Source organism: Sarcophilus harrisii, chromosome 6, assembly GCF_902635505.1.
Source record: "Sarcophilus harrisii chromosome 6, mSarHar1.11, whole genome shotgun sequence".
In the NCBI taxonomy this organism is placed as follows: Eukaryota; Metazoa; Chordata; class Mammalia; order Dasyuromorphia; family Dasyuridae; genus Sarcophilus; species Sarcophilus harrisii.
In genome coordinates this window covers 118,342,044-118,365,533 of record NC_045431.1, presented here as the reverse complement: position 1 = coordinate 118,365,533, position 23,490 = coordinate 118,342,044, and the positions used below count along the sequence as shown (strand labels likewise).

Sequence of the window (23,490 nt, the reverse complement as noted above, 5' to 3'; positions counted from 1 at the left end):
ATACTTTGAGGCTTAACTAAAAATTATTTTGAAAGAGATTGTTGGTGTTTGGACATTACACTCTATTACATCCAGAAGTTGTGTCTTAAGCAAGGTCTTTTATCTGATGATTATTTATAGCCAGAAAGGACCTTAGTGGAGATCAACTAGCCCAACCACTCCCAACCCCCACAACCTGCCTCCTTTCCAATTTTACATACGATTAAACTCAGATACCAGAGAAGCTAAATGAGTTTTCCAATATCACACACAGAGTAGATAATAGAAGAAAAATTTGAACCCAAATTCTTGAAGTTTAAATAAGGAATTTGTTTGTTTTTCTAGATGCTGATATTAAATCACTGTGCCCATTTCTTACAACTTTCAAGGCATGAAAGAACTCCTGCAATAAGAACTCAAACTGCAATAGCAGAAATCCACCAGAGGGACAATCAACTTTCCCATGGCTTTGTGGGAATGTACAGAAGGAATGTACACCCCATAAGGTGACAGAAATAAACTCAAGTAACAGACTAACTGGGTTGAACCTTTCCTTTCCTTTCTTATTTTACAATACAATGTAAGTACAAATATTGTCTCAAAATAATACATGTAACAGAGGGATGATGGGAAGTTAGTGATATTAATATCCTGTTAATGGGCTTTATAAAATGCCAAACCATCTGAAGAGCTATAGGAAATTATTCTGAAAAAATTACTAAATTGCTTAAATCCTTTGAACTTGTGATCCTATTACTGGGCATATGCCTCAAGGAGCCTAAAGGCAAAAGAGTTCATATATACTAAAGTATTAGTAGAAGCACATTTCATGACAGTAAAGCCCAAGCTGGCATTCATCAGTTTAGGAATTATTACACTATAAGTGAATATAAACAATCCCAAGAAACATGGGAAGACTTATATGAACTGATAGATAATGAAGAAATCAAAACCATGTGAATGAAAACAACTTTTAAAAAAACCTCATATGATTATTATTGGCTCTAGAAGATAGATGACTAAACATAAATACTCCCTTCTTCTAGAGAAGAAGAGGACTACAGATGCTAAATACTGAATATGCATACAAGTGTAATTATTGTATTGGATGGTTTTACTTGGCTGTTTTTCTTTATTAGAAGAAATGGTAGAAAGCTAAAAATGTTATGCTATATGGGGAAATAATTATGATATAAAAGCAACTAGCATTAATAAAACTTTTTAGGTACACATATCTATTAAACATCTATATTCATGGAAAGAGATGAGCTATAAGTGAGATCATCATATCAGCATACTAATTTATTAATGTTTATAAATATTTTTGAAAATTAGGGATGATGTCCAACAGTAGCTATAGCAAGGAAGAATTATTATCAAATTCTGTACTCAGGGAAACCATGGCAATAGTCATGTGTTAGACCCCAAGCTACATGTCATGTGTATGAAATTCATGATAGTCTCTTCTAAAAGGTAAGAGGTATGTGCAAAAATGTTTGTGGCAGCCCTATTTGTAGTGGCTAGAAGCTGGAAAATGAATGGATGCCCATCAATTGGAGAATGGCTGAACAAATTGTGGCATTTGAATGTTATGGAATATTATTGTTCTGTAAGAAATGACCAACAGGATGAATACAGAGAGGCTTAGAAAGACTTACATGAACTGATGCTGAGTAGAATGAGCAGGACCTTCAACAACAATACTATATGATGATCAATTTTGATGGCTCTCTTCAACAATGATATGAACCAAATCAGTTCCATTTGTTCAATAATGAATAGAACCAGCTACATCCAGCGAAAGAACTCTGGGGAATGAGTGTGAACCACTACATAGCATTTCCAATCCCTCTGTTTTTGTCTGTCTGCATTTTTGATTTCCTTCATAGGTTAATTGTACATTATTTCAAAGTCCGATTCTTCTTGTGCCCCAAAATAACTGTATGGATATGTATCCTATATTGTATTTAGCATTTACTTTAACATATTTAACATGTACTGCCATCTGGGGGAGGAGATGGGGGGAAGAAGGGGAAAAGTTGGAACAAAAAGTTTTGCAACTGTCAATGTTGAAAAATTACCCATGCATATATCTTGTAAATAAAAAGCCATAATAAAATAAATAAATAAATAAAAATAATAAAAGGTAAGAGATCATTCCAACCAACACATGATGTTTACTCCTATAAATGAGCAGTTTTAATGAAAACAAAAAGAACTGAAACTAGGGAGGGTAACTGATGCTTTGCAGTGAATTAAGAAAGTATGAAAAGTATTTGGCAGTCCTGGGGGGGAGGAGGGGACCGCGGGAGAAGGAGATTAGCATCTAGTTAACAAGAATAATTAATTAAAATAGAAAACTACTAGATGGTAGACTATAGGAAACTTCTCTCCAGACCTCTTCAAATTATGGTTTGGGGTACTTTCTTTTAATTATAAATGTAAAGGGAGGAAAAAAATCACATTTAAACAAATAAGAAATTGGGGAAAGAAAGAAAAAAGTCAAGAAAGAGACACAGAAGAGAGATAAAGACAGAGAGAATGTGTGTCTAGCAATGTGATAAACTTTTAAAATACATACAAAAGCATACTAGACAGTCCCTGCCCTCAAGGAGCTGCCAGTCTAATGGGGGGGGGGGGGGGGGGGGGGGGGGGGGGGGGAGGAGAGACACAAAGATTCACACATGATAGCTTGCCTGGAGAAGTCCATAAAGTGCCATGAAGACATGAAACTGAGCAAGACCAAAGCTGGCCTATCAAAGTTCAAGGTAGTTGATTTCAGGAAGAGCCAATTTTCTGATGGGGAAAGAGTGGAAGTGATGACCCACATGTGGAAGTGGTGACTCACATGAAGAAAGCAAGATTAGCAATGTCTGGGAAATCATCTTAATGTCTTAATGTTAAGCTTTCATAACCAAATTAGTAACAGCAAACTAATGAATTTATTGTTCTTCCATGTGATAGAAAACATTCCCCTATGATGATGTTATAAATCACTTTCTAAATTTGAAAACAATTATATCTTTCTACAAGAATGGTTTATTGTATTATAGGGAATTCCTTATGGAGCCTTTCAGGCTTCCAAATTTTACTATCATAAACAAATTAGGAAATATAGTGTAATGGAAGGAGCGTTGTTTTTGGAGTCTTGATCCTCTCTCTGAGCCTCAGGTTCTTTATATGCAAAACAAATGGCTTCCACAATGAATACAGTGATAAATGGACACCAGGATGTAGTAACATAACAGTTTGTTTTCCACAGAGAACTAGCATTCTGAAAATAATTAACAAAATTGCTTAACAGGTGGATTCAAATTCAGAAATGGGTCCTTTTCAACCACAGTATTAACACAAACCCCAATCTGGCTCAGACTAGTAAGAGCTGATGACCTGGCAAAGGCAAATGGGGAATCAGCATGCTTAATATAATAATCACACCTCATAAGAGGAGTTTTCTGCCCTCTTTAAATATGGGACTCATGACAAGGGAGAGGGAGCATATCTAGGAGGACATGAAGGTGGCAGAGAAGGAGGTACTATTCATCAGTAGAATATTAACCAACCGGGAAGGACTGAGAGAAGAGATGGTACATGGAAGGGGGTTGGTTAATAAAAGCAGGTTTTTACTTCTGTACCAGAGCATCTACATAAGGACATTTCTGCAGGAATGTAATAATCACTCCTTATTAATTCTGGAGACTTTTCGTCATTTTGGAGGGTCTCAGAACCCTGACCACATTTATAACAATCTGGAGGCTCATCCAGGATACAGAAGCTCAGCAGGTCAGTCCTGGGAACATGATGGTATGAAAAGAGCACTCCCACTCCATTTCCAGCAGTCCTCACTTCTCCTTCCTTTAAGCTGTCCCCTTCAAGTAGTGGTCCAGAATTTTGGGTTTGCACTAAGAGTGAGGTAAGGAAGATCTGGACAGACCAGGAAAGTTGAGATGTTGGATAAGATAAGAAAACAGCGGCTAAGTACTGTCTTGTCAGTAGGGGGCACATTCTAGTGTTAAGGATAAGTGGGACTTCTTGGTAAGCCTAGGATGAGGAATTAGAGTTCAAGAGAAAGAGGGAAGGACCCTCTGGAGATTCCCAAAGACAGTCCCCTAGAGAGGAGGCTAGCAAATTGTAAAGAAAGTTCCTGAACTCAGGGTAAGAATAAGAAGGAAATGGCTAAATGTTGTTATAATGGCCAAATGGTCCATTCAGGGGCAACTGGTCTGGTGGCCAAAGTTTGAGAGGGATAAAGATTGGGTGTGTCAGGCACTTAATGTCTTTGTTAATGAAAGAAAGGAAACAACAGGTAAGAGTCAGAATATGCTGCAGTTTGGCACTGCAAAAGCACACCCTGCAAAAATTTTAGTTAGTATGGAACAGAAGGTGGGGAAGGAGAAGAAGCCATTCTGCCTTACTCCTCTATCTCCACACCCCACCTCCTGCTTATGTTTCCCATGGGTTCCCCCCAGCAGCACAACAAAAGTAGGAGGGGGAGGTGGGAGGGATGAACCTTTGGGAGACTAGAGGAGGAATTGGGACAGTTTAAAAGGGATTTAGTGAATTTTCCCCTCCCAACCACCTGGGCACTACTATGTTTCCTTTAGGGAGGCTCTTATAGAGATGGAAAAATTAGGTTTGTAAATGCCCTACTCAGTTCTACTGAAGTTAGAAAAGAAGACAATAGAAATAAAGACAGGATATGGGGACACTAATAACTGGATGGAATGGGTCAAACACATAATTAGAAGACTGAATAAAAATACTTGTTACACTTGTGTTTCAGACCGACCAGCAGTATATGGAGTACCATTTCTCTTAGGATTGGAGGGTCATGAGGGTGGAGCCAAGATGGCAGAGAAGGTACATGCGACTTTCTAAGCTCCTCTCATTCCCCTCATAACCAACTATTTTATCCAGCCTCAGAAATAGCTCTTCACTGCTTAAATCCATGAAGATCAGAAGCATACAACTTACCAGCTGAAGTCAATCTGGAAGATCGCCAGGAAAGGTTTGTCCTGAGGGGCCAGAAACACACCAGCGCAGGCAGGGAGAGGCTAGCGTCCTGAGCAGACCAGGGGCGGGGGTGATCTCTGTGGCTAGAGAAGTTATAGAGACCACTCTGCTATAGGCTAACTGCTCGGCCTTGATTACAAAGCAGTAAACTGGCAGAGAAATTAAAGCCTAAAACAGAAGGTATTCTAAAAAACGCCAGAACCTAACACTGGCTGTAGCTACTCAAACCCAGAAGTGACTCAGGAGACTGAAACGCAGCCCTGCAGCTACATCCTGCAATTCGGGGCTTTTGCGGGGGCAGTTACAAACCCGCATGGCAGGGGGGCACAGCCTGGGCAGCCTCTAATCAGCACAGTCGGGGGCTTGGCCTGGGGCAATAGAACTTCCCCAACAGCACTGTGCTTCCCGAAGCAGAGACACTTCCTGTCCCTGAAAATCCATTCACTGCTCAACGGCTAAAACCCACAGCCCCAGGGCAGGATTTGGCTTGGGATAGTGAAACTCTCACTGCTCAGCCTCTAGCCCCAGGGCAGTCATTATCTCACACAGCAGGGGTTCTTTGGGGGCACTTTCCCAGTTCTGCCCTGCAGGCCTGAGTTACTTCTGGGTGGGGAACTCTTTCCCCGAGCACTCCAGTACCTCGCTGCTTTTTGCAGCTGGCTAGCAGGACAGCTACCCGTCCATACATTGCTCACTGCTCTGCAGAGGAAGCTGGTAACCTCTTGGCCCTGAAGGCAGACCCTAAAGGCTTTAACAAAATGAGTAAGAAAATCAAAAGGACAACTGATAGTTTCTATTCAAGAGAACAACTTTTCAACCCTGAAGAGACTAATAGCAGACAGTCTCCAGACAATTGTTGGTCCCCAATATAAAAGGCTCTCCTAGAAGAGACTATTAAAAACCTTAGCTATGCAAGAGAGTACAGAAAAGACATATAACTCACTAACAGAAAAATTTGACAAAGTGGAAAAAGAAAACAACTCTCTGAAATGTGAATTGGAAAAGGTAAAAAACTCCCAAGAAGTGCAAGAAAACAGAATTTGTGAATTGGAGAAAGAAAATAACTCACTAAAAAAAAAAAAAAAAAATAGTGAAATGGAAAAAAATTTCATAGAGCAAAATGACTCATTTAAAAACTTAATCAGACATATACAAAAAGTAAAAAAAAGCGAATGAAGGATTGGAGGGTCATGAGGCCGAGTTTAAGTGCATGATGTGGCTGTTCCTCAACAGCACTGCAAAAAATTCTACCTCATTCTCCTTATTATATCAATAAAGAAAAGCACCACTCAGGGTATTCCCACCATTATCTTTGGGATAGACAATCACTCTGCCTACCTTTCAAGACAAAAATTTCAGGACTTAGGCAGAATGGCCCTTTGCACCCAGCACTGGAATGTGACTATGAAGAGCACTAGAAGGACTACCCTGCCAAGGCAGACTTCAGGTGGTTCTTTAGAGGAAAAACACTCTAATTGACTCTCCCTCCCAATTGGGCAGATACTTGTGCACTGGTACAATTGGCTATCCCATTCATCCTAGCATATGAGGCCCCATTGATCCAGGTGAGGAAAACCAAGAAAATAAGAGAAGGAAAAGGGAGGTTGAAAGACCCTATAGTGTTCATTTGATGACAGAATCTATTTGGATGCTACTGGATTTCCACATGGAGTGCCTGATGGGTTTTAAGCAAGGAATCAAAAAGCAGACATTTGAATTCTCCCTCTTTTGGTGGTCAACCATCAATTAGAATGTAGATTAGATCAATTATATCTACTATAATCAACAAAGGTTCATTAACCATGTAAGAGATGCAGGTCAAGGCATAGTCAGTTAATTGGATGCAAGCAGCAGAATGGCTTAGGAAAATAAGTTAACAGATAAAGATTCTAGTCAAACAAGGTGGTGGTATATGCAAAATGCTACCAGGAGTAGTATGTTTTAATTTCATCCCAAACAAAACTGTTCCTGATGGAACCCTTACTAAAGCACTTCAGGATTTAACTGCATGAATACAATTGCAGAGTATTTGGAGTCATGATTTGGGAAATAAAAAGAAATAGCAGTGTCCATCCATTCTAACTTCCCTAATAGTGGCAGCCAGGACACTCACCGCAGTTGGATATGGTATTACAGCCTATGTAAAGTTGAAGAAGCAGGGTGACAAGGTTCTGGGAACATGAGGATGATATCTAAGGAAATTTATAATTCACCCTCTGAGGAGAAATGTGAGATGATAATGAGGAAACTCGAAATTAAGAAGAATAAAATGTGGAAACTAAATTTGTGTTAAAAGAAAAAAAAGGAGAAATTGTAATAGATGCACCCCAGGATGGAATAACAAAACTGTTTTCCACAGAGAACTAGAATTTTGAAAGTAATTAACAAAGTTGCTTAACAGGTGAATTTAACCAATGGGTCCGTGTATACTTTTCAACCACAATCTTACCACAGACCCCAATCTGGCTCAAATTAGTTGGATTCAATTATCTGGGGCAAATGGAGAATGAGTATGCTTAATAGACTAATTGCATATTAACTAATACACCCTCTTAAGAGTTTTCTGCCCTCTTTGAACATGGGGTGCATGACAAGGGAGGGGAAGCATATCTAGGAGGGCATGAAGAAGTCAGAGAGGGAGGTACTATTAGTCAACAGAATATTAACCAATTGGGAAGGATTGAGAGGAGACTGGGTGGTTTTAACCCCTGTTTGGTTAATAAAAACACATTCTTGCTTCTGTGCCATAGTCATGTAATAACCACTCCTTATTAACTGTAAAGACTTTCTGCATGGAGGGGAGGGGGATGGGGAGAAAGGTCTCAGACCCCTGACCTAATTCATAACAAATGCTCTAAATTCATTCTTTTTAAGGTGAACATATATAATGTCCCAAAGGTTTAAAAATTCAAGGTTCTTTTATTCTTCTGATCTATTTTTTTTTTAATTTTTATTAAAGCTTTTTATTTACAAAGCATATTGCATGGGTAATTTTTCCAACATTGACTCTTGCACAACTTTTTGTTCCAAATTTTCCCTTCCTTCCCCCCACTCCCTACCCTAGCTGGCAGGTAGTCCAATACATGTTTAAAATATTGAAATACACGTTATTTTGATCTAAAAAATTAAGAAATACTTGAATTCAGTTTGAAAATTTTTCAACCTAAAGAATATTGTTAGGATAAATAGTCCAATTTCCTAAGTATAATTTCTAATGTGACTAGATTTCAGATGAGATGGGGATTTAGATACTAAAATCCTTCTTTCTTTCTTTCTTTTTTTTTTTTTTACATAACAAGTAAAGTTTATTCACTAAGTAGTAATGGCAAAAAAAGGGAGAGGAAGTAGAGAATGGATACATTCCCCATTTTCTAGATTTGTGTGCCAAGTCAGACATATTCAGACACACCAGGCAGATCACTCCTTAAGTGAATTAATGAGTCAGACAAACCTTCAGTTCTTCATATTTATATTCAATTCAGAGAAACAGCATCTTTCACTTACATCTAACAATGTCAACATACATTTGCAGTTCCAGGCACTTGTCTTCTCCATGCACTGGCTTCTCACAATCCTTTAGTCTTCCATTCCAGTGGAAGGAAAAAACATAAATAAAATAAAAAAATATATATTGCTCCTATTCACAACAGATGAATAGCAATAATGATAGCTGTAGCCCAAAACAAAGCATCATTTAGAAATTTGCTCTAGGGGCTATAAGTCTAAAATATTTGCTAGATGACATAACAATACATGTAATTCCATGTAGCAAAAACATGTATAAAAGCAAATTATCTATAACAGATAAATGTTGCCTCAATACATACACATACAAATAAGCATAGTGAGAAAATAAGAAATAAAAGCCTATTAACTACTAGTTGTAGTTATTGGTGTTAATTATGTTCAGAGGACATATCAACTAAGTATGGCTACTTGTATAAATATGTCTTCAGTTTCACCTGGAATATCAAAAATTAGTCTGATAACTACTTTTATAGTCCTAATTCTTCTAATGATGTACTTGTCTAATTCTATAACTGTATTAATCTAAGAAATAGGTTGATCATAACCTAAGAATATTCTTGCATGCCTAAATCTGAATCTATAAGGAGATCAGACTCATGTGGACACTAAAATCCTAATATTGCACTTGAAAGCATATATTTTCTACAAATTGCAAGGGCAACACAAAAAAGCAATGGGAAGGAGGGATAGAGAGATGGAAAATGGATACAGGGGAAGTAACTAGCAAACATAGCATTATCTTAATGCATTGTATTTATCCTTCAAAAAATCTGTCTAAAGGCAGCTAGATGGCACAGTGGAAAGAGCACTGGACCTAGAGTCAGGATCTAAGTTCAAATTCAGCCTCAAGCACTTAATTCAGCTGTGTGACCCTGGGAACATCACTTAACCCCAAGTACTACATACAAACACACACACACACACACACATGCACGCACGCACACAATACACACAAAGCAGATAGAGGGCAAGTCGGTCTTAATCCAACTTTTGTTACAACAACTGAAGTTTCTAAGCTACCCTGGGAGGTGGGTGGTACTTAAGTACAACTATCTGTACTTTGAAGAAAGAGGAACTGGAACACAGAGGTCAGGGGTCCTGCCTATGGTCACACAGATAGTAAATGTTTAACTTGGGTCTCTAATCTTATCTCTAAAGCCAAGTCTTTATTTTCACTATACACACTACCTCCAGATTTACCATTTATCCCCTTATAGTTAAAAGCTATTCTGATTTAGCAAAGATAATTTCTTTGCCTTGGAATTTCCCCATATGTTTCTCAAAGTATAGTCCACAGAACTCTGGGGGTACCTGGGGTCATAAGCTACTTTCATAGAAATACTAAAATGTTATTAAAATTTCCTTCCCTTTTCTAACTATCTGTGTGAGGCTAGATTTTCTCCATATACTTCAAACATTTCAAAACATAATGAATCTTGAAGCAGTATCTTAGAATCCAGATGTTTTCTATAGAGCCAGACAATAAATATTTGCAAAAATATGTAAAACGATGCCACTAATCCATTTTTATTTAAACATTTTCATTACAAAATTATCCATGTTAATATATAATGGGTTTATTATTGTTATTAATAAAAAATTTTAAATTTATCAGATTTAATTTCTTATGTGGTAAATATCAAAATATAATTCACATAAATATTCTTTGAGAGATCAAAATAAAAACAAAAAGGAGGGTTTATATGTATAAAAATATTTATAGCAGTTCTTTTAGTAGTGGCAAAGAATTGGAAATTAAAGGAATATCCATCAATTGGGGAATGATTAAACAAGGTGTTACATGTTAGGATTCTTACAAGGTACTAAGTCACTAGAATTGATAGAGACAGTAATTATCTAATTTAGCATGGTTCAGTATGATTGATCTGATTCAACAAGGAGATGCTATGGGCCAGAACCTGAAACAAGGTACTAAGTGGAATTGAGGAGACAATGTTTAAATCTAGTTTAGCATTGATTTAATCCTACAACAAATAATGGTTTCCTAGTGCTATAATGATTGGTGTATACTCAGTATGGGGTATATAAGGAGGAGGTCTTAGGGCCAGGAAGAACAAGCCCACTAAAGGACAAGCCTACTAGAGGACAGAAGCCCACTAGAAACTCTGAGCCTCAGCCAGGATTCAGTCGAGGAGAATCACAAGCCAGAGAAGGCAGCTTAAACTCTCGGAACCAAGGAGAGAGATAGGCCTCTATTAAAGCTAACCGGGCCCCAGGAAAAGAGACAAGACTTTGAAGGAGAAAATAAAGATTTTGGACTTTAACTCCTGTCTGCATTTGGGGTGATTACTCTGAACTGAAACAAAGGCTGCCACTAGAAGCCCCCCAAGAAACCTGCTCCCAGAGAACAATATATTTTAGAAAAGAATATTACAGTTATATATGATTGTGATGACGGAATAAGAAACGAGGAACAGGATCGTCTCAGAAAAACCTAGAAAGACTTCCATGAACTAATACAAAGTGAAATGAGCAGAAAGAACCAAGAGAACATTATATACAATAGTAGCAATACTGTACAATGACGTAGTATGGTTAAACTTAAATATTTTCAGGAATACAATGATCCAAGACAAATCTGAATGACTTATGATGAAAGATGCTGGTCATCTCTAGAGAAAGAACTGGTGGAGCCTAAATGCAAATCAGATACTTTTTCTTTACTTTTTGGGGGTTCTTGGATTTCTATTTTTGTTTGTCTGTTTTCTTTCACGGAATGACTTACATGGAAATGACTACACAGGTATAATCTATGTCAAATTGCTTGCCTTCTACATTAATGTACGGGGATATTATTGTTCTATAAGAAACAATCAGCAGGATGATTTCACAAAGGACTGGAGAGACTTACATAAACTGATGCTAAATGAAGCAAGTAGAACCAAAGGAAGTGGTACACAGCAGCAATAAGATAATGTGACAGATGTGGCTCTTTTCAACAATGAGGCGATTTAGGCCAATTCCAATAGACTTGTGATAAAGAGAGCCATCTGCATCCACAAAGAGGACCAGGGAGACAGAATGTGGAGGACAACATAGTATTTTCTTTCATCTTCATTGTTGCTGATGTTGTTTGCTTGTTCATTTTCTTCCTTTCTCATTTTTCCCCTTTTGATCTGGTTTTCCTCGGGCAGCACTATAAGTATGGAAATATGTTGCAGGTTTTTAACATATATTGTATTACTTGCTATCTAGAGAAAAGGGTAGGAGTAAGGGAGAGAGAAAAATTTGAAACACAAGCTTTTCCAAAAGTGAATTTGAAAACTACCTTTGCATGTATTTTGAAAATAAAAAGAAAATTTTTTTTTAAAATTTTTAATTGCTTGCCTTCTCAATGAGGAGGGGAAGAAGAGAATTGAAACTCAAAATTAAAAAAGAAAATAATGTTAAAATTGTTTTACATGTAATTGGAGAAAAAATAAGATATTAAAGTAAAGTAAAAGTTCCTTGAGGTTCTCAATAATTTTTAAGAATGTAAAAGGGTCCTGGGACCAAAAAGGTTGAAAACTGCTGATGTAATTCACAGATGTAATTCCAATCCCAGTATCTTAGATATAATTGTACAGTCTCATTTCATAATGGAGTTCTCACTGAACTCCTCTGGACCTAAGGAGCCAGGCTGGCTGGGTCTGTTCCTACTTTAAACATTCAAGAAAATTACCATGGTATTCCAAATCACTAAAAATAAGAAATGCAAATCAACACAACTCTAAGCTTTGGCAAAGATGATAAAAGATGGAAATAGTTAATGTTAGAGAGGTTGCAGGAAGCCAAATACACTAATGAACTCTCATTTGTGAAGTTGTGAAATGGTCCAACCATTCTAGAAAGCTTGTAATGCTTTGGTAATGCAAATCCTCTAACCCAGACATTGTACAGTTAGGAATACCTTCCTTCCCTCAAGTAAAACAAGTGATAAAAACTAAGATTCCATATATAACAAAATATTTATAGCAATATGTTATTATAGCAAAGAATTGGAATCAAAGTAGATGGTCATTATTTGGGCTAAGTCAGTAGTCGTATTAAGGTAACAGAATATTACTTTGTTATAAAAACTGATGAATATACTGAATACAGAAAAGCATATGAAGAAAGGGGAAGTGATGCAAAAAAATTATCACAGTATTTTGTTTATTTGTTTGAAAAACCAATTTATTATCTAGAGGAGTCACTTAAAGATGCTTTTTTAGGGGGATCTTGGACAAAGAAATGAATCCTTATACTTTTAATGTTCTACAAATCCCTATCTATTGGTTTTCCTCATTAAATTTCTGGTTTGATTGCCAACAGAGAGGTAATTGAGTACATATTACCTGCTTAGGAAAATATTTGAAATGTTGATTAACGTGGCAGACTTGAGAATTGTTTTTGTGGTTACTTTGAAGCTAAAATAGAGGCAAGTCTGATAATGCATATCCTTGAAACATCCAGACAGATAAAACAGTTTTACTGCCATCAATTTTAAATAGAATTTCACAAATGTACTAAATAAAGATACTCAAAAAGGTATTTGCCTGTATACCCCATCTAACTAGTGAGAAAAATGCTCTTTTAATGACCTCAGGCTAAGAAATGTTCAGAAATGGAATATGGCAGGATTGGAAGCTAGAGTGATGAAAGCTTTAAAGGCTAAATGCTGAAAACTGGGCTGTTTTATTTTATTGGGCATTTTTAAGATTCAGTATCTTGAACATGTGTGTATAGGCAGAAGGAAAGGATCATCCAGTGGAGAGAAGAGGAAAGATTCATGAAGCAAAGTCCCAGAAATGGAAGGAGATGGAATCAAGTACAAGAGAGATGAGGTAATAAGCAGTAAAGAGAACACCACCTTTCCTTCTTGGAGATCAGAAGAAGGATGAGACAATAAAGAGATTTTGAGATTGTCAAGAGGGAAATAAGTGAATTTGCAAGGGATGTCTTGAAAGGAGTCATAAAAGAAAGAAAAAAAAAGCATAAAAGCATATTCTCCTTAAGACAGGAGGCCAGGTCCCCTCTCTGAGGGGCAGCTAGGTGGCACAGTGGACAGAAAGTTAGATCTGGAGTCAGAAAAACCTAAATTCAAATTCTGGCTTATTTACTGGCTGTATGACCCTCAGCAAGTTACTTAAACTCTCTATGCCTCAGTGGCCTATCTGTATATTGGAGATAATAATAGTGCCTTCCTCCCAGATTGTAGTGAGAATCAAATGAGATATTTGTAAAGCACTTGGCAAAGTTTAAAGCACTATATAAATGCCAGGTTTTTTTCCTGAAAGAGGGATTATCTAGAACAGGAATAAAGGGAAGAGGCAGAGATGTATTTATTAATAATAGAGGAAGAATTCTAGAGGGCAGATAAAGACTGGGTCTATAGCAGGATGAATACAGAGAAGCTTGGAGAGACTTACAAGAACTGATGCTGAGTGAAATGAGCAGAACCAGGAGATCATTATATACGTCAACAACGATACTGTATGAAGATGTATTCTGATGGAAGTGGAGTTCTTCAACAAAGAGATTTAACTCAGTTTCAATTGATCAAGGATGGACAGAAGCAGCTACACCCAAAGAAAGAACACTGGGAAATGAATGTAAATTGTTTGCATTTTTGTTTTTATTCCCGGGTTATTTCTACCTTCTGAATCCAATTTTCCCTGAGCAACAAGAGAACTGTTCGGTTCTACACACATATATTATATCTAGGATATACTGTGACATATTTAACATGTATAGGACTGCTTGCCATTTGGGGGAGGGGGTGGAGGAAGGGAAGGGGAAAATCGGAACAGAAGTGAGTGCAAAGGATAATGTTGTAAAAAATTACCCTGGCATGGGTTCTGTCAATAAAAAGTTATTAAAAAAAAAAAGACTGGGTCTAGATAGGACTAAGATGTCTGTGAAGGAAGACACTAGAGAAAAAAATACTAAGAATACAAATTAAGGATAAAAGAAAAGTAAAAAGAAAGGATAAGACTGATTTTTGAGTATCTGGAACTATAGAAACTAGAACACAAAGGAAAAAGGTAAAACCATTCAAATTTCTATTTTTCTCCTCAACTCAAATAATAGAAAAGATCTTCAGAATGGGAAAAGAATAACGGGAATTTGAAACCCTAATCCAAACAGACAAAAAGCATGCCTTCAAAGTGCAATGTCACGGTCCTCAGCTGATTTGTTAGTATACAACTGCACTCAATAAGTTTAATTCCTGGCAATTTCAAACCAAGATACAGAAAGACCATTGGAATATGATTGTTAAACCATATTTATGATTTATGATATGAAAAAGGGAAGAATTCAGAGAGAGGCTAAATAGAATTGGACAGATACTTCAATTTTCCGATAATAAAGAGAGGTACCGTCATTAAAGTATAAAGGTCCCTGAGATGAACTTGAATTCTTGGCTAAATTTCAGAGCCTATAAATGGAGATTCTACTTCAAATGCCAGAACAATTAACATTCACAAGCCTAAACTCTGAGGATATTGTTAAAGGCTAAACTGCAGCTTAGAACTGTGGGAGGGGGAAGACAAGGAGATGAAAAGGCATATGCATAATTACTCCTAGGATTTTGTTCCATGGGGTACTAGCTATATTTTGTTAGTATAACTGTCATAAACTATTATTTTTTTGCCAAGTAGTTCATATAACCTAAATGGTAGAATCTGAGCTTTTATTATTTTTAGTTGTTATTGTCACTTTGTTTACTCCTCATTTTCTTCTCTCTCCTTCAATTTCTTTTTCTTTTCTTTTTTTTTGCTGAGGCAATAAGAGTTAAGTGACTTGCCCAGGGTCACACAGTCTCCAATTTCAAAGGCAAATGTAACAATGTTATGATTCTTCCCATCATAGTCAAATATGCAGGGAAATCCTTCAGTCAGACTGACTCTAGTAGGAGAAAAAGCATGACTCCAGAAGTATGGGCAAAAACAGTGGACGATTCATTAGTGAGGAAAAGCAGAACCATGCCCATAATCATTTTCCTTTCCTTTCCCCCTCCTATGAATGTGAAGGGAAAAGGACAGGCAATGATAGTAACCCAAACGTTCAACAATTATCCAGGAGATTTCAGTGAGTTGCTTAAATATAATATACTCATATTCTATTTGTGCTTTTTCCCCCATCCAAATGAAAGAAATTTATTGATGTCATTCTTAAAGGGTCTCATAAAGAAAACATACTGAAGAAAACAACCACAATAGTGATAAAGTTCTAGGAAGATGTTCAAAAACAGAGAGCCTGAATTGCTGTAAACCACCAGGAAACCAAGCTACTCTGGGAGTTAAAAAGCTTCTCTGAGAGAAACTTTGGTAGGATTATTAAGCAGACCTTTTGATTTTGATTCCCAAACCCCTCTAGTGAATGTAATTGCCCTTTGACTCACAAATCCTGATCCCTTTGAATTCCAATAGAAGATCCAGACCTGTCCCAGCCCCATCAGGATCTGAGCCAACTTTGGGGATACACCCAAAAGCCCCTCGAGCTAAGTCTCCTATTATAAAAGGGCCACGCTGGGAACCCCTCTTTGCAGAGATTCCAAACATGCTAGCCATATGAGGACCCTCTGTCGATTGGACCCTCCTCCGTCCAGTGCCCTCCTTATCTCTACCTTCACCTATCTCCTACTTCCAAACCCCATAATAAACCTCTTTTATCAGTCTAGCTCTCTGAGCCAATAAATTCTTTATTGGGCACTTGCGCCACTACTAGACCTCATTTACCGCCGTATCCTTGCGCCAAATCCAAGGGGGTTGCAGGGGAGCTCTGTTTGACTCCCTATACCCCAAACCTGCCACTAGACCTCAACTAAACCCTAATTTCATTTAGGTACCCCAAATGTAGACCTCAACATTTAGATTTATAAAGATATGAGAGAGTATTAAAACAAACATAAAACATGTAGATTTTAATTCAATTTTCAATATTAAACTACTCAGTATTATACTTATCTGGACACATGTCAAGTTATGCTTATTAGAGTGAATACTCCTTGAGGGAATGTTTGAGGCACTGTGGAACAGAGAAGGAAAAAGTTCTGGCCAGAGAATGCAAGTGCCTACAATTCCATGGTATGAAAAACAGATGGGCATTTATTTGGTTTCCACAGTTATAAAAATTAAATTGGAGAAATGAAACTTAAATTGGAAAATTGAAACCTACAGGGACATTAGAAGGCAGCTGAAAAAATGGAAGCTCTTAGAATGGAAGTTCCAGAGGAGTAGGGGTTGATTGAGTGGGAAACACCCTACTAGGTTAAACATTTTATAGCCTCAGGCTTTCTTATCTCATTTTTAGAAACTGCACTTTAGAAACTCTAGCTAATGGGAAAAAGGGTTGGGGAGGGGATTTTGAATTAGGGAATAAAAAAGGAATGCCCTTTGCCAGGATGTGTATTTCTCACAGAAATCACTCTGTGTGTCAGAGACTGCATAGCCTTTCTCTGAGAGAGAAACTTTCCTGCACTCATACTCAGGTTTCCACACAATGAAGATACTTAAGAAGCAAGCTTCCTAAATGGAGGAAATACAATTAGCAAAATATAATAGTATAAGTGTAAAAAAAATTTTTGAGGCAAGTTTCTCTGATGGAATATTATTGTTCTCTGGAAAATAACGAGCAGGATGTTCCCGGGGGGGAGGGGACCCAGAAAATTGTAAAGTCCTTCATGAACAAAGTGAAATATACTGTATACAAAGTAATAGCAACGTTCTGGAATGACCAGCTGTAAATGACTTAGTTATTCTCAGCAGTACAATCATCCATCCCTACTCTGAAGGATTTATGATGAAAAACTATCCATGCCCAGAGAAGGAACAGATCGAATCTGAATATAGATAAAAGCATTCTTTATTACTCTCCCTCTCTATTTTTTTTAATTAAAACTTTTTATTGACAGAACATATGCATGGGTAATTTTTTACATTATCCCTTGCACTCACTTCTATTCCGACTTTTTCCTTCCCTGCCTCTACCTCCTCCCCTAGATGGCAAGCAGTCTTATACATGTTTATAGTATATCCTAGGTACAATTTATGTGTGTAGAATCATACAGTTCTCTTGCTGAACAAGAAGAATTGGATTCAGAAGGTAAAAATAACCTGGGAAGAAAAACAAAAATGCAATTAGTTCACATTCATTTCCCAGTGTTCCTTCTCTGGGTGTAGCTGATTCTGTCCATCATTGATCAATTGGAACTGAATTAGGTCTTCTCTTTATTAAAGATATCCACTTTGACACATCCTCATACAGTATTGTTGAGGTATTATAATGATCTCCTGGTTCTGCTCATTTCACTCAGCATCAGTTCATGTAATTCTCTCCAAGACTCTCTGTATTCATCCTGCTGGTCATTTTTTACAGAACAATAATATTCCATTTCATATACCACAATTTACCCAACCATTCTCCAATTGATGGGCATCCATTCATTTTCCAATTTCAAGCCACTACAAACAGGGCTGCCACAAACATTTTGGCACATACAGGTCCCTTTCCCTTCTTTAAGATCTCTTTGGGATATAAGCCCAGTAAAAACACTGCTGGATTAAAGGGTATGCACAGATGGTTAACTTTTTGGGCATAATTCCAGATTGCTCTCCAAAATGGTTGGATTCCTTCACAACTCCACCAACAATGCATCAGTGTCCCAGTTTTCCCGCACCCCCTTCAATATTCATCATTATTTTTTCCTGTCATCTTAGCCAATATGACAGGTATAACTCTGTATCTCAGAATTGTCTTAATTTGGCTTTCTCTGATCAATAGTGATTTGGAACATCCTTTCATATGAGTAGAAATAGTTTTTCAATTTCATCATCTGAAAATTATCTGTTCATATCCTTTGACCATTTATCAATTGGAGAATGGCTTGCTTTCTTATAAATTAGAGTCAATTCTCTATATATTTTGGAAATGAGGCCTTTATCAGAACCTTTAACTGTAAAAATGTTTTCCCAGTTTATTGCTTCCCTTCTAATCTTGTTTGCATTAGTTTTATTTGTTTTATTTTATTTAGGGTTAGTTTTTTTTTTAATTTAGGGTTTGTTTTATTTTATTTGTTTTATTTATACTTTTTAATTTGATATAACCAAAATTTTCTATTTTGTGATCAATAATGATCTCTAGTTCTTCTTTGGTCACAAATTCCTTCCTCCTCCACAAGTATGAGAGGTAAACTATCCTATGTTCCTCTAATTTATCTATAATCTCATTCTTTATGCCTAAATCATGGACCCATTTTGATCTTATCTTAGTGTATGGTGTGAAGTATGAGTCCTCTCTTTATTTTTAACTTAACTTTTCTGGAGGGTTTTTATTTTCATTAGGGTGGAAGATCTGTATTTTCTTTCACAACTTGACTTTTATGGAAAGGTTTTGCAGAACTTCACATGTGGTTTCTTAATTGTGGATGGAGAAAAAGGAGAGAACTTAGAATTCAAAAATCTTAAAAACAAATGTCCAAATATATATATATATATATATATATATATTTAGATTTTTAAAGCCAGCTTCAGTTTAGTTTCAGTTCAGCTTCATATTGGTCAGTCTAGATGAAGTATCAAATAAATTAAGTACCCAGATACCAGATCCAGGTAATGGGAGAACAGTTCACAATGTGAAGAACTCACATAAGACATTTATCACAGGTACAAAGGATGACATTTTAAAATATGAAACAGTTCACAGGAAAAATCAAATATGATTTAGCAAGGCTAAATTATATGTGATTTAGCAAGATGCTTCAGGTAACATGGCTTTTTAAAGTAGGAGGGAAGAGAAGGAAGAAAGTAAGGGCAGAATTTAGGGAGTTAGTAAGGGTTCACAGTTCAGTTCTATGTCCAGGTACACAGATGAGTCTGTCTTTGGCATGTTAACCAAGACATTCTCAGGAATTGGCCTATCTCTATGTGACAATGGCAACAGAATGGGTAGATTAAAAAAGGATGGATCAAAGTTCTGACAGTGGAAATGGGATGGACTGACTTCTATTTCACATCATAGAGACCTGGGAATAGTGACTGAGGAAATCAGGAAGAAGAGTTGGATACTGTGATGAAAGCATGTTCTAAACTTTGGTTGTAATGAACTTGAAGAGTAAGACTTAACAGAGTGAGGATGGTTTCAGTGGCTACAAGTGAGAGGTGAGAATAAGTGTTAGCCTTTTAGGAAAACGATGAACCTTGGAATTCTTTGCTCTGCATTGGGCCTCTATATGAAAAAAAAAAGGTACAGTGCAGAAATAGGTCCTGATTTCTCATTCTGAGCAGGCTTCCAGTACCCATTGAGATTTCAAAATATCATGGAGTCATCTTAAGAAATTAAGTGGAAATGGTTTAGAAAATTTGCAGAAGCTCTGCACACATATATTGTATCCAGGATATACCATGACATATTTAACATGTATAGAACTGCTTGCCATCTGAGGGAGGGGGTGGAGGGAGGGAGGGGAAAAATCAGAACAGAAGTGAGTGCAAGGGATAATGTTGTAAAAAATTACCCTGGCATGGGTTCTGTCAATAAAAAGTTATTAAAAAAAAAAAGAAAAAGAAAATTTGCAGAAGCTACAGATAACTTATAAAGGCCAATAGATGACACAGAGTTTATGACCAAATATTCAACCCAAATTTTACAATAAGGTATTGTAAACACCCCATAAAAGAAAAAGAAAACATTTAAACTTCTCTGGTATAAAAAAAGGGTCAAAATATTTTACAAGGATTTTCCAGATTAACACGGAACCACTAAGTCCTGTGATGTGGAAGGAATAACTATAATAAAGCAAGCTATGACCAAAAAGAGGATCTAAGATCAGATTCTATTTTATGGAGTCTATATTAAGTTCTAGCTCCCAAGCTCCTGAGTTTTTGCTCCAGAAGAAATTTGAACAAGTTGAACAAATGGAGTGAGATGGTTTCATGATAGGCTATGAAAAACAACAATGACTATGTGGATCCTCATCTTTTGTTAACCTGTACTTAGCATGGTCTGTAATAGGTGCTTAATAAATGTTGAACAGTAGTTCTCTTCCTTCTAACCATATCAATTAAGAATTTGGATAAATGACAGTTAAAAATAATAATAATAAATTCCAATTTTGCATATCCTGAAAGAGATTTAGGACAAAATAAAGCTAGAGGGATGAAGAGATGAGGCAATAAAGCTCAGACATTTGCAAACAGCTGTGTGAACAACTACAGTTGCAGAGCCCTTTTCTGGAAAGTAAAATTACTTTACTTTTGATACTATTCACTGAAACTGATTCATCTTTTTGCTATTTGCATATATGTATTAATAGACATCACTCTTAATAAGGGGTCTTAATGAAGGGGGAGAGAGACGAGCAGACAGACTGACTCAGAGGCAAAATTTGGTGCTAATCCCTAAAATAGAATCTGACATGCTTCTTAGCCCAAAGGGAACACAAAAAGGGAGGAAGAAATGGATGAATGTTTGGGATCAAAATACACAGTATATTTAAGTTTTGTTAAGTGTGCTTAACTCCTGGCAAAGGAGTAAACTACTAAGGTGTCAGAATGCTTTTTTAGTAATATCTGAGAAAGAGAAATGCCATTTAAAATAGCTGTAGGTAATATAAAATATATGGAAGTTTACCTGCCAAGACAAAGCATGAGTACATGTGAACACAATTACAAAACACTTTTCACACAAATAAAGTTAGAGCTAAACAACTGGAAGATTGCTCATGAGTAGGCCTAGTTTATTAGGTACAATTCTACCTAAATTAAGCTACTTATTCAATGTCATGATAAACTGCCAAAAAATTGCTTTAGAGCTAGAAAAAATAATAACAAAATTCATGTGGAAGAACAGAACAAAAGGTCAAAAATATCAAGGAAATTAATTTTTAAAAGGCAAAGAGAAGTGGCCTAGCTGTACCTGATGATAAAACTATATTAAAAAGCAATGGTCATCAAAAGCATTTGGTACTGGTTAAGAAATAGTGGATCAGTGGAATAGGTTAGGTATACAAGACACTATGACTATAATAATCTAGTGTTTGATAAACCCAAAGACCCCAGCTTCTGGGATAAGAACTCACTTTTTGACAAAAATTGTTGGAAAAATTAGAAAACAGAATGGCAGAAACTAGGCATTGACCAACATCTATCACCCTTTATTAAGAGAAGGTTGAAATGAGTACATGATTTAGACATAAAGGATGATATCATAAGCAAATTAGGAAAGCAAGGGATAGTTACCTGTCAGATCTGTGAAGAAGAGAGGAATTTATGACCAAGGAAGAATTAGAGAATATTATGAAATGCAAAATAATTATGATTACATTAAATTAAAGAATTTTTGCACAAACAATGCAACCAAGACTAGAAGAGAAGCAGAAAGCTGGGGAAAAAAATTTTTTTACAACCACTGTAAAAAAGGCCTCTCATAAAGGCCTCATTTCTAAAATATATAGAGAAATGAGTCAAATTATAAGAACATAAGTCATTCTCCAATTGAGAAATGGTCACAGGATATGAATTGACAATTTTCAAAAGAAGAAATTAAAGCCATTTCTAGTCATATGAAAAAATGTTCTGAATCACTATTGATTAGAGAAATGCAAATTAAGAAAACTCTGAGATACCATTTTACACCTCTCAGATTGGCTAAGATGACATGAAAGATAATGATAAATGTTGGAGGGGATGTGGGAAAACTGCAACACTAATGCATTGTTGGTGGAGTTGTGAAATGATCCATCTATTCTGGAGAGCCAAAATTTGGAACTATGCCCAAAGAGCTGTAAAACTGTACATATCCTTTGATTCAGCTGTCTCACTGAGCCTGTATCCAAAATAGATCATAAAAAAGGGGAAAGGACCCATATGTGCAAAATTGTTTATAGCAGCCTTTTCTGTAGTGGCAAAGAATTGGAAATTAAGTGTATGCCCATCAATTGGGAAATGACTAAGTTATGATATATGAAGGTAATAGAATATTATTGTTCCATAAGAAATGATGAGTAGGGTAATTTCAGAAAAGCCTAGAAAGACTTAACATAAACTGATCCTGAGTGAGGCAAACAGAACCAGAACATTATACACAATAACAACAGGATTATGTGATGATCAATTCCGATGGACATGCTCTTTTTAACAGTGAGGTGATTTGAAGGTAATTCAAATGGACTTGGGATGGAAAATGCCATCCATGTCAAAAGAACTACAGAAACTGGAATTAAATTGAAGCATAGTATTTTCATTGTTTTTTTTTTTCTTTCTCATACTTTTTCCCCTTTTGGTCTGATTTTTCTTGCACAATGGAAATATATTTAAAAGAATTGCACATATTACCTGCTGTCTTGGGGGGAGGGGATAAAAATATGGAACACAAAGTCTTATAAAAACAAATGATGAAAACTATTTTTACATATATCTAGAAAATAAAATATAATGAAAAAATTTTAAATTATTATAGCTTTTTATTTACAAAACATATGCATGGATAATTTTTCAACATTGACCCTTACAAAACCTTCTGTTCCAAATTTTCCCCTCCTTCCACCACCCCTGTCCCTAGATGGCAGGTAGTCCAATACATGTTAAATATGTTAAAATATATGTTAAATTCAATATATGTATACATATTTATAGTTATCTTGCTGCACAAGAAAAATCAGGTCTAGAAATAAAGAAAAGAACCTGAGAAGGAAAACAAAAAAAAATGCAAACAATAACAGAAACAAAATTTTTTTAAAAAAGAAAAAAATCTAGCATTATTGTACTACTATAAGATTCATAAAGCACTTTACAAATATTATCTCTTTTAATTTTCACAACAACCCTGGAAGGTAGGTGCTACTATTGTCTCCATTTTACAGATGAAGAAACAAAGGCAGACTTATATTAGGTGACTCATCTAGTCACATAATTAGAAAGTATTTGAAGTTAAATTTAAATTTAGATCTTTGTCCAGATCCATTGCTCTATCCAATCTGCCTTATTT

The 23,490-nt window shown here is 36.3% G+C and overlaps 1 protein-coding gene across 3 annotated transcripts in view; it reads right to left on the bottom strand.

Annotated features, from left to right (window-relative positions):
• SNX25 (sorting nexin 25) overlaps positions 1-23,490 on the bottom strand; it is a 271,192-nt gene that overhangs the window by 230,400 nt on the left and 17,302 nt on the right. Inside the window, exon 1 of one of the 3 annotated variants that reach the window (XM_031943725.1) lies at positions 8,497-8,779. The exons of the other annotated variants lie outside the window; for them this stretch is intronic. Within the exon in view, the coding sequence (XP_031799585.1) occupies positions 8,497-8,547 (51 nt within the window). The 5' untranslated portion in view covers positions 8,548-8,779. Of the gene's footprint in view, positions 1-8,496; positions 8,780-23,490 lie in introns of those variants that run through there. 3 annotated transcript variants of the gene reach the window in all.